Source organism: Pseudochaenichthys georgianus, chromosome 12, assembly GCF_902827115.2.
Source record: "Pseudochaenichthys georgianus chromosome 12, fPseGeo1.2, whole genome shotgun sequence".
Lineage (NCBI taxonomy): Eukaryota > Metazoa > Chordata > Actinopteri > Perciformes > Channichthyidae > Pseudochaenichthys > Pseudochaenichthys georgianus.
In genome coordinates this window covers 6,373,779-6,386,383 of record NC_047514.1, presented here as the reverse complement: position 1 = coordinate 6,386,383, position 12,605 = coordinate 6,373,779, and the positions used below count along the sequence as shown (strand labels likewise).

Here is a 12,605-nt window from a genome sequence, read left to right as displayed (position 1 = left end):
ATCACATGAGAACAATTATTTTGGGACCGTATTAAAAACATGGAAATATATGAATAGAACCTATGCAATGAATTAATCTATTCGCCTTCTGATCAATAATGATGTTTTAGGCATGTGACCTGGAGAATAATTACATAACTAGATGTTTTTATGTGAGTAAATATGGATAATCCTTATACACAATCATTTTCTGAGTTTTCTAAAGGCCTACCCAGCCTGATAACAAAGCCGCAAGTGAGCTCCTAAGAGCTTGTTATGTAGTGAAGTGTCAGTGGAGTGTCAGGAAGGGGGGCCTCTTGAGCTACGCTAGCTGTCCGAAAAGGCTGATTTGTGTGTAGACTAAAAAGGTCCCTAAAGAAAGAGCCTGCTCATGGCAAGCTCTCTGCGGGTATTTCCTCCACGAGCTGGGACAGAATCAATGTTTGTTTTTGTCTTCCTACTTGCTCCTCTTAATGTGATATGCGAGTGTGTTGATAGGTGGTTAAACCTGACACCAGGCTCTCAGCCAAGAAAAAGACTCACAGGCTAAAACTAGGATATCATTTATTTTGTGCTAACTTCAGGATTTGTATGTGCTTTTGTTGTTTCTGCAGCCCAACGACCCGGTAACAAATATCTGTCAGGCGGCAGACAAGCAGCTCTTTACTTTGGTGGAGTGGGCCAAGAGGATCCCACACTTCTCTGAGCTGCCACTCGATGACCAGGTCATCCTCCTACGAGCAGGTTGGTCAAAAAGGGCCAATAAAAAGGTCATAAAAATGCCGAAAAGGTTCCTCAAATGCAGGCCGAATGTATTGTATTCCATTAAAACCCCTCCAGTTACAGTAGAAACTCTGGTAAATGCTCCAAAACCACTTGGATTTAGCATCTTTTGGACATAAAGAATATGTTCAATTTAGCTAAGTTGTAAAATAAATGAGAAACTGTTCTAAATAATATAAAACACCTTGTCTTCAACCAAGTATACAACACTAAACCGCTAGCATACAGCTCCAATTAAGTATTTGACAGCATGCTAACAGCTAACTAGATAGGCTACATATGATGCTGTTAAGTGCTAGCTAAATAACTATTGTGTTTCCTTGGTTAAAATAATAGGGCGTTTCATTTCTAGGATTCTGAACAGCAGTTAATATCCTCTGGTGATAGAATATAGATTTAAAAAGAAAACTGTCTTTGAAAAGTAGCCAATGAAAGAAATTAGAAAACTGTGAAATAAAGATGCTAAGGCTAGCTGTAGCCTATTTCGGTAGGATCAATACACCAATCTGGCCACTATGACGTAACTCTAGTTCATGTGACTGAGATGAGTCAGACCCACCAAGGTCACAACAGCTCATAGTGAGTATGTGCTATAGCCTATATGGGAAAGTATGCTAACCGCTCACGATCAAATTGACAGCCACATAAAACATGGAGTGAATTATCTGTCACTTTTCTTCGATTCACTAACATGAAATGCACGGAGGTCTTTTGGTTTATTTCAACACATTGCCCTTGTTGCCTGCCTGTCGCTCCAAATTACACCATTATATTCTAAATCCACCTAGAGGAAAACTATTCTATTACACACCCTGTCCCGTACGCTAATAGAAACATCCTTATCTTTAGCGCAGACAATGATGGAGAGACGTCAGCAAAGCAGCGAGAGACATTATTCTTGAGAGCTTGTCTCTTTCTCGGCTCTCAGGTTTTCTATAAATAACTGCTTTAGTTCTGCTGTATCACAGATAAAAGCATCCCGGCTCCTCTCATACCCGACTCAACTCTGGGGAGAAGAGGCGAGTGTTGCCAGGCAGAACAGTTAAAGGAGCCCTGTCACTCAAAAGCCAGCGTCTTGTGTATGCGCTGCTCTCAGTGTCGAGCCCCTGCTTTGGCACATCAAGCCTGTTGTCTTTATTGTGACGGCAGGCGCGGTTCATCCCTTTTTACACGCTTGTCTCCTCAGAAAGCATGATTCTCAGGAATAACTTGATGCTTGATAAATCTGCACGCTTTTACGGCGCAGCTTAATTGATTCATTGGAATTCCCTCCCTTTGTTGTCAGTTCCATTTTGCCTCAATGCTATGTGAACTTTTGTACAGGTATTTGCTTGTTGTCTCTTCTCATATTTTCCCTCGATCCCTCTCCCCGTCTCTGCCGCAGGTTGGAATGAACTCCTCATTGCGTCATTCTCGCACCGCTCGATAACGATCAAAGACGGGATCCTGTTGGCTACCGGGCTGCACGTCCATCGCAACAGCGCCCATAGTGCCGGAGTGGGCGCCATCTTTGACAGGTTATTATTACCGTATTACTGAACTTTATTGTCTTTGAACTACCACTTTCAATTATAATTTTCACAAGGGTTTTTACATTATAAGTTATGGCTTTATAAGTGGTTCATTCATTCATTTATAAATGTTTTACAAGTCAGTTATAAGAAAACCTATGCAATCTTTTGAAAAGTTATTTCGACAGTGATAACATTTTATTCACACTAATGCTTTGTATTTTAATAAATGTATTAATGCATTCAGCGATAAGTAATAAGCAGGGGCGGATCTAGACAAATATTCATGGCAAGAGGGTGGCAGGAGATTGAGGGGTGGCATCCCCTGACAGAAGTATATGCTGATTTAAATCGCAATCATATCAATCAATTAGGGGTGTAACGGTACACGTACCCGTACTGAAATTATTCGGTATGGGCCCTTCGGTTCGGTACACGTGTGTACCGAACTAATATGGCGTTAAACGTAAAAAATTGAGAATATGAACAACTTTCTGGAAGTAATCTCAGGTATATATCATAGAGCGAGCAAGTCATTTCATTGGACGAGAGGCATACTATGAGAGCTGGTCACAGGGATGCGTTCAAATGTAGTCAGTAATTTGAGGAACTGTTGAAATGGCGAACGCAGATAAAGTTGAGCTGAAAATCCTCCAGCATCATCTTAACAGTTTGTTATTCTCATCGAGTCATCCGTGAGCAGAGCATCAAGTTGACATGTCTATTACAGCTGAATGCGGCGATTACTATTTTGTTCAGCAAAACGCCTCACAAACTTATTAAGATCAACAGCTTTAGTGCGTTTTGATTCAATGCAGAGTACAGCCAAACTTGACATTCTCTTCTCTGTCATTGTAGACCGCAACTACCTCATTCCTTCAGTGCTTGGGTCCGAAAGGCTTCTCGTTTTGCGCCGTCCCACCGTTCAAGTGAATTCGCCACCAATCATATTTCCACTCTCGCGCCAGGACCGGGGGAGGGGTTACATGACGTGCATCTTGTGCTGCATTCACTTGCACTCGGACATTAGAGACTTTCTCTCATAAATGTCCGATGAGCCACAACTTTTCTTTCAAAACAAAAATGCCAACTGGGGTGGAAGCTGGGGTGGCAAGGCTATTGTTTAGGGTGGCAGTTGCCACCCCATGCCACCCCGGTAGATCCGCCCCTGGTAATAAGCCATAATGATAGGTTTAGAAAAATCTGGTTTAAGAACTTATATATATATGTTTTTCTTTTTGATAACATTTGTCTTGACTATTAGGATAGGCATTAAAACAATAACAAGAAAAACAGTAATTGTAGCCGATACATTAATACAAAATGATCTCTAAATCATGTACTACCTTCTTATAGGGCATTAGATACAAACTCCAACATCCTTTGAATGATTTGAAGTGTTTTACAGCATGAGTTATTGCTTTCTTCCACTGAAATATAACACCTGCACTCCTGAAAGGCCAAGCAGCACAACAAATATTGATTGGCTCCGGTTTATTAAATATGTACAATGTAGGCATCAGGGGTCCCACAGAAACACAGAAAAGCTCAGAAAACGTCAAAAACCAAAATAGAAAATACAAGGAAAAAAATGCATCTAGTATTTTATAATGTTAATTTTGATAAATTAATATTATCCATTAACGTTGTTTGCGTAAAATACAAATAGATAAATAGATTAAAAAATATAAATAATGTAAAAATGGTTGTGTACATACTACTGGCGCTTACAGATGCTGTCATCAGACTCTCATTAACAGCAGTCTGGTTTTTAAATATCTCCTTATTTCTGTGCCGCTGTGATCACCTCGCCTCTGTGCCGTATGATGGCCGTTCACACAGCCGGAGGACATATTCCATCTCTGGCATTAACTGTGGCAAGCATTACGATGCAGAGAGCTGATAATGTTTCTTTATCTACTCCTCTCCCTCTTCACCATACAAATAAAGACACTGATTAACTTCAACACTTGAGTCTATTCTTTCTCCCTTTTTTAATTTTTTTTTAGCCCTGTTGTTCCTCTGCGTAACAAATTGAATTAGAATGAGAGCTCAGAGCCACAATTTACTTTACTATCCGAGGGAGAGAAAAAGAGAGGGGAGAGGAAGAAACTCAGTGAGAGGGAAAATAAAGGAGAGGGTGTGACCGAGTCAACGAGGGGTGAGGAGTTCGAGCGACGCACCGACACTCCCACCAGTGATGTCACACACAGACAGTGGGAGCCCTGGTGTTAGATTACAGCGTGTGTTTACTCTGTGGCTTTCCTTTTTATGAAAGCCATGTACTAAATATAATTACTTTGCAGCAGGGTTGTAAACTTTTCCACTCATCTAACCGTGCCCATATGGGCTGAGTGTACAAGCGGGGGTGTGTTTGTTTTTTTAAATAGAATTGAGCTGGATAGTAGTTAAAAACATATTTGTAATATCCCCAGTCTGGAATTGCATGTGTGTCATTTATACAACATTGTACCAATTAGACTCAAATGGTTTTCTTTGATATCTTGAACTGAGATATCGGATACATCACCAAGAAAAGGATTAAAAATGACACCTGCCTTTTTTGTTTTGTCTCTTTTGTGCAGAGTGCTCACAGAACTGGTGTCAAAAATGAGGGACATGCAGATGGATAAGACAGAACTGGGGTGCCTTCGAGCGATAGTCCTTTTCAACCCAGGTAACTATCACCATGTGTATGCTGGCATTTGCTGAATCAGAATCCTGCAGGTACATGACTGGGAGCTGTTGTAGGAGAGGGAACGTAGCAATTGGTTACAGTAAAGTGGTGGAGGAATGAGTCCTAAAACCTGGGCACTTCTGGGTTCCTTTGCCTCAAAGTCAAGGGTGTTTGGTTTGATGGTTTGTGGTAATAGTAATAGACATTTAATAGATTTTGGATTTTTGTTCTACGACATAAAATCTTCTATGTTTCATAAAAATGGAGGTTGCTAACAAATGACTAAATAAGACTTCTAAACGTCATAATGCCAAACACTTGGCTAACTGAGTGGTGTTGACGTCTTTAAAAATCCTATACGTAGTGTCAATTTGTGGAGTTTATCCTGATGAAAAACAACGTGGAAATATCTCAAACATTTGTTCGCTACAGAGCTTATTTTTTGCTAAAATCTAATGGCAACTAATAAATGCCGTTGGCTTTTCTTTGAGGGAGCCCTTGCAATGCTAACTTCCAGGTAAGCCTACGAAAAGATATCATCCCTGAAGAACTCTATTTGAATTCAAGAACACAGTTTAACCAAGCTCCGTGTTAAGCATCCACAATACAGTGGACATTTTTTCCAATATGTGATTGTTATTTCAGATCAATGCTGGGTTGTTGAGCGCCTTTGTTCAACACTAATTCATTCCTGTGCAGTTGGTCTTTTTATTATTTATTCGCTCCAAGATTGATCTGTGCCGTAGATTTATGTGCAACTGTTTCTACACACAGCTGATACTAAAATAGCTACTCATTAAGGACTTGAAGCTAAGTGATACTCCAACCAAAAAATGTAGTTAAGTGTCTCTCTTCCATTACGCTTGACAGTTGGTTGTAAAAAGTTAGGAGCTTCTTTATGGACTCAGCAGGAATTTGGTTGTGATCGAATCCAACAGCAACAACTTCTCACAGTGAGAAGAAAAGTTTCAAAACATCCAGAGAAGCCTCACAACCCGCGCCTACAGAATAATCCAGAGAGGAAACTATATATGTTTCACATCGACCTTTCAAGCTAAGAGTTATAGTCCAGCAATATTTAACAGTATCGAAAAACGTGTGACTTGGCTTGACCTCTTGAATGTAACCGGATAATTAGGAACTTTTGACTTTTCTGTGTTTTCTTTGAACTTCTCTTGTGAAATCGGAACTGAGGTAGAGAGCTGAAAATAATAGCTGAACAGGACAATAATGATTGATTGTGCTCAAACCAATTCAATCTTTATTTAATCAGGAAATTCTCATGAAAATGTGTCCAACAGCAAGTTCTTTAATTGAGGCGCAAGTCTTGCCAAGGCATGTGTCACGCCTGCTATCAGCCTGTTCTGTATTTAAACCTCACCCATATGGCACCAATCAACCCTATGGATGTAATCCCAAGTTGTTTAACGACTCCCTCCGTCCTTCTGGTGCCACTGTGGATCCGTCTACCCCAAACACTGGTCCTCTGTGTTTCACATTTTGTCCAGGCCACATCCAGGCCTGGCTTCACGTCTCGGCCCAGTTCCTTCTTAATTAGGGGTTCGCAAGACTGCTCTGACGGAAAAAGTAGAGGGAGGTTGGGTGGCACAGGGGATGGCTTTTCCCACACTGTGCCATCGAGTCCGGCCATTAACAACAAGTGTTCATTCATTTTTGATCAAATGTGCAGCGCTTTGTTCATCACAAAATGTTAATCAATGATGCGTTTGTGTTGGGACTCAAAGATGAGTCCTCCGGCGGGGCTTAAATTAGCGCAGGCCTAATTGGAGTAACCCAGAATGTTGTGACAACCGCCCTCCGCCAGCCTGCGGGGTTAAAACTCAACTTGTAAGTTAGTGAGGCTCTGCCCTCTTTTGTATGCTAATGTTAGTAGCCATTTGAGCAATTGAGTTTCTCTCTGATTTGAACAACTAGAAGAATACAAAGTATAAAAAGGGTGTTCACATGCTTATGAAAACATACTTCCTTATAGAATAGTGCAGGAATGAGTCCTTATCCCGGGAATGAGTTTTTAGCTCTTTTGGGTTTCCTCTTCTCAAAATCTATGTTTTTTTGTGGAGTTTTTGGGTTCGTCATTAAATTCCTCACTCTTATATGTTTTAAGCTTGTACATGTCTGGAAGAGGAGGTTGCTTACAAGGGACTAAATGAGCCATAACGCTAAGACAAGTTCCCCTTTAGCTTAGCGGTGTGGTGTGAAATAAAGCCACAATGTTGTAGCTCATTTATAGCATAATTTAGCTATTTATTTTAAGCAATTGCACTTACTCTTCAACCATTATAAACGTCGTAGAACAGATGTTTTCTACATGCCTTATTCTCCGCAATATTCCAAAATAAAATAAAAATGTACCATTGTCTTTCGTCGAGGCTAACTTCCGGGTCAGCTTACAAAAATACTTCATCACTGCCCCATTGTTTTGTGTTAAATATTATTTGAAGGGTTGCTGTTTTGTGTTTGTTAATATTTGTTTGCATCTGCTCCACAGACTCTAAAGGCTTGTCCAATCCTGGTGAGGTAGAAGCTCTGAGAGAGAAAGTGTACGCGTCTTTAGAGGCCTACTGCAAACAGAAGTACCCCGACCAGCCTGGCCGGTGAGAACACAAACACAGAAATGACACTGTGCGCATCCCCACATTCATCCTCATTTGCCCCTTTCTTCATACAGATAACACCTTACTCTCTTTGGTTTATTAATTCAATATTAGTTTAATGGCAGAATACATTTTTTTTTTAAAGACTAAAGTAAAAATAAGATTCTTTAGTAATACAAAAGACTAGCTGTGAAAAATGTAATGTTTGTATTTTAGGCCTATTAAACACCTACATAAGAAGACTTTCAAAATACTTAAGTCTTTAGACAATGTGTCCTACATCCTAGACAATACAATAATATTAAACATTTGACAATGGATGTTTTGTCATATCAAGACAAAGACTGACTGAAGACCGCTAAGAGGGATTGTTATGAACAGCTAACACCAAGCAATTAAGAACAACTCTGGCTCATATTTTATTCCGACAAAGAAAATGTGCCTGTGACAATAAAATCGTTAGTAAAAGAAGTATTGTATTAGGTTGCTTTTCTTTTTTCTGTGAGGTTTGAAGTGAAACCAACTTGGGACTAAATGTTCTTAAGTGCACAAAGTGTTGGCTCGTGAATATCATTCCTAGTTATAAAAGTACATTTGTACGTAAAAGACAGTTTTGCTTCAGGATCATTTCCCCACCCCTCCCTCTTCCTGTCATTGCATGATGCCATTTTTATTTTGTGTCTAACTTGGCTCTTCTGTGACAGATTTGCCAAACTGTTGCTGCGGTTACCGGCGCTGCGATCCATCGGCCTCAAGTGTCTGGAGCACTTGTTCTTCTTCAAGCTCATCGGCGACACGCCCATCGACACGTTCCTCATGGAGATGCTAGAAGCACCGCATCAAATTACATAATAGCAGAGAGGGTTGAGCCCTCCTCACCCCCTCTCCCCCTCCTCCAACAGCCCTGGTTTGGGGTTCTTTTTCAAAAAACAATCTCCAGCAGGGGACAGATTGAGTAATGACTTTGGATGGAGAACCTCTTCCCATCCCTCCCTACCCTTTCCCCTTGAAAAACAATAAATTCTTCACGTCTGTGGGTCGGTTTTATACCTTGTAAAAATATATAAATAAGAAATATATATATAAGACAAATCACACGGCAACACTTGGACTTAAAGCGGACAAAAAGAAACATATTGAGCCATCGTTTTCATCCTTGCTTTCTCCTACACTTGGACGAGATTAAGCAGAGGTGATCAGGTTTTTAACACCCACAGTAATGCTTGCAGGTATTTTGAAGAAAATAAACGGCGATGTCATATTTGGATTCTCAGCGGGACAATCGTGGATTTAGAGAGCCTTGGGCTGCTTCGGCATGGACCCGAGCCCTTTCTCTCTTTCAGGACTACATTTTTAGGGAGGGACGCTAAGGGGAGGGGGTGAGGACAAGGTGAAGGATCTTTTCCCGCCTGGCTCCTGAACACGTCAGGTCTTGCACTAGCTGAAGTTTCCTGGAGTCAAACTCAGACTGCGAGTGCTCAAAACCCTCAGGACTCAATTCCAACAAATACTACCATGTCTTACTCTGTCAGCACTGTGCGACCCAGGTGGAGGACGACGAAAGACTTCACTAATCAGCCCTTCAGTTAACGCTGTACAATCCGTGCTGAGGCACACAGGAAGACCCGGCCGTTGTATATTAGCTTTAAGCCACACCATGCTCTGACAGGCTACCAGCAGGCACAGGAACAACATTTACCATCCTTATTTCGAACAATGTTGGACCTTTTGTCGGCGGTCTCCCTGTTCCTGTTTTCGTCCCTTCTCCAACCTCTCCACATCTCATTTCATGTGAATTTCAACACATCGTTTTTTTACCACCTCCACACTCAGAAATCCCTCCACGCAGCGTGTGTTTCCTCATATCTACCTGTACAGAAAGTTACAACCGTACACAGTATTCACGTTATTTTCACTTGTGATTTTAATGCACAAATACCTCTGTTTCCATCCCTCCAACCCTCAGCTCGTTGAAGCATTTGAGAGAGAAAAGCGCTCAGCCGAGCCATTGTTTGTTTATTTGTATGTTACTTGGCACTTAACCTCATGACAGCGGAGTTCCTAAACGGAGAGCTGATGTGATCTGCCTCCTGAGGTGGGATTTGGCTCGATCTTAAACGCACCCCTGATTGTTTTATCCACCTCTCTCTGCACTTCTCTGGACCACCAAGTGTCATTCACGTCCAACTGAAATGTTCATTATGTTATGTATAGTTTGCTTTATGCCATTTTCCCTCCTTTTTCTCTAAATGCTGCAGCTGCTGCAAAACTATGCATCTAGTGCATTGCCAAAGATTGTCCTTAGAGCAGGTGTGGTTCAAACAGGTGTTTGTGAGGTGGGGGTCCGATAATATCTCATCAAGGTCATTTTCCTCACTATTCAAACATTGAATAGACATCTTGTGTTGTTTTATCAGCTATCAGCCCTCATTGAAAGGTGTTTAATGAAACGGTGAGACAAAGTAGAGTTTAAGGACATGTTAGCTAGTGCCGAGAACGATATAGGATTAAAAAAAAAACAACTCAGAAATCTCTTTTAGTCCTTTTTATCCTATATATACTTATTCACCACTCTTTCATAAGCACCTTGACACTAACTGGACCCGAAGAAGAAGGAAAAACCCTGAGCACTGTTTTCATCAGGCTTTCATAAACTTAGACAATTGAAGGTCTTTGGGGTATGGAGTCTTGAGTGTGCCACTTCAATAATACATGTTTGCAAAGTATTTAAAAACTATTAGAAAAAATATAAGATTGTTTTAGTTTCAGTGTTTCTTACATTTTGCAATCATCTGCTAAAAGAATAAATAAATGTTTGCTTATTTACAGATTCACAATTGGATATTTAAGCATAGTCATACTACTAGTTTTTGATTAGGCTTTTATCGCAAATATATGTTTTTGTTTTTCATGTGACGAACATATTTTATATCACAATGAATTTGCCTGTTGCATTTATATTTACAGTTTCAATGTGGTGATTACTTTCATTTGAAGAGTCGTATGAATAAGCAGCGACATAGCAACATGAGCTTTTATTAGCTGGCTGTTTGGCTTCTGATCTTGTCTCCAAGCAACATTTTTAACAGTTATTTTTGTATTTGTCAACGTATTAATTGATAAGGAAAAAGTCTGAAATTATTTTTGGTGGCACCTACGGGACTCCATACTCCTATTGACTCCGACAAAAAACGCTAATGAAATATCGACAAAAACATGTTTTTCATAACAATTGGTGTCCAGTTTCACAGTCTAGGCGCCATTTAAAAGCTTCAAGCGCCCTCTAGTGGACAAAAGGTAGAACTGCGACGTTACTTGAATTTTCTACACGTATTTAATCTGACAAACAAAAATAGCACTTTCTGACTGCGTTATTATCATCAGGCTCAGTTACAACTCAGTTTCTATGCTTTAAAAAAAAAGTAATAAGTTCAGTATTGGCTTGTAGTGTTTTTAGACAGTTTCTATTACAAACTATCCAGGTGACAGTATTGACAGCCAGTCTGAGCTCAGTTTACAGTATTTATATTCTGGATCAATTGTTCATAAATTGTCAATATGGTAAGGAAAATTAACTCTTTTTGTAGGACTGGGATGGATTTCCTTTTTCGGAGGATGGATTTAAAATCATAACAGCAGATATGAAGCTTTTTTTGGACTGGATGACCTAACTTTAAATTGAATATCCTCCCGCTCCCTTCAGCCTGGTGTCTCTTGGCTTACTGTGATTGGCGACCGCAGGGCTCTTACTTAAGCCATAAAGTGAATAATGTGCGAGCTCCCTCACCCATGCAGGAAATGAACAGACAAGGATCTTCTTGACCATTAAAAAAAGAAAGGATCACCCGCATGAATGCTTTATAACATAAAGCTCTATTTTGTTAATATGTATATGTGTATATATTTATAAATATATATCGACAGATCTGTTCCTTGAGTATTTCCGAAAATTGAAAGAGAGTCTTCTCTGACCACAAATATCAGAGGGTTTCCTTTTTTTTGCTATTGACTTTATAAAATCAATCATGATCAACCAGCAGATTTAAAAAGTATTAGCTTCTCAGCAGATTATGGGACCGCAAAAAAAAGAAATACAAAAAAATTGAAGACTTTAAACCCTCTGAAATGTATGTGTTGCTTAGCAGTTGTTTGTTGAAAAAGTGTAATCAGGAAATCAGCTTGTGACACAATCACTGCTTTCTTTGTGCATAGACTGTAAAAAAAAAGAAAAGAAAAAAAACCACTTTGAATCTATTTTTGTACAAAGGTAATTTTATCCCCTTGCTTGTCTACTCTGTTCCCTTGTCCTCCTGCGGGCTGTCGTATACGTCGTGGAAAAGCTTATTCAACAAGGCAATTTTCAGATTGAAAGTTTTAAAAGGTGCGAGGAGTCGTCGGCACCTGCTGTCGCCTTTACTTTGCCATTTTCAACCTGCAAGACGGGAAATGTCTTTTCATTATATTTGTCAATTTTTGTAAAAAGGCGATGGAGTTTTTGGTCATCTGTTCTTTGTGGGTTGTTCTCTGATGTTCTATGTTTCATGGACAGAAAAAATTGTTATTAAAAAAAACTCAAAGTGAACTGACTGATTGATTCTGTGTGGAAGATTGTCACGACTCGTTAAACATACAAAACTGGTTTTATTCAGGTTAGAGCTGTCAAATGCAAACATGTATTCCACAGATATCCAGGTTAAGTATAGAGGACAGATGCTGCTGGTGTGTAGGACTACAATAGGAGCTACTGAAGCAAATAAAGACTAAAAAACACAATACGTCAATGTAATATGTACAAATCTAGACGACAATATATCTGCATTTGGTCACTGTTATAATATTAAATTCTCAAAAGGGGGCTTTAAAAAATTTCTTAATGGTACTGTCAAGCTGACATTTTTTATTGACTATTTCTTGGCTTCCAAAACCTCAGATCCTGGTTTATTGCCCTAATATGACTTACACACTTGCAATAAATCTTACCATAGTACACTTTTGAGGTCTGGTATTTGATATCGGGGGGGGGGGGGAATTAATGGATGT

The 12,605-nt window shown here is 39.8% G+C and overlaps 1 protein-coding gene across 2 annotated transcripts in view; it reads left to right on the top strand.

The window, feature by feature from the left end:
* The window catches only part of rxraa (retinoid X receptor, alpha a), a 107,792-nt gene extending 95,645 nt beyond the window's left edge, over positions 1-12,147 (top strand). For both annotated transcript variants that reach the window (XM_071204965.1, XM_071204964.1), the window contains exons 7-11: positions 594-723; positions 2,147-2,279; positions 4,859-4,950; positions 7,460-7,565; positions 8,270-12,147. In XM_071204965.1, coding sequence (XP_071061066.1) covers positions 594-723; positions 2,147-2,279; positions 4,859-4,950; positions 7,460-7,565; positions 8,270-8,417 — 609 coding nt within the window. In that variant the 3' untranslated portion in view covers positions 8,418-12,147. The remainder of the gene's footprint in view (positions 1-593; positions 724-2,146; positions 2,280-4,858; positions 4,951-7,459; positions 7,566-8,269) is intronic.
* The last annotated feature ends 458 nt before the right edge of the window (positions 12,148-12,605 follow it).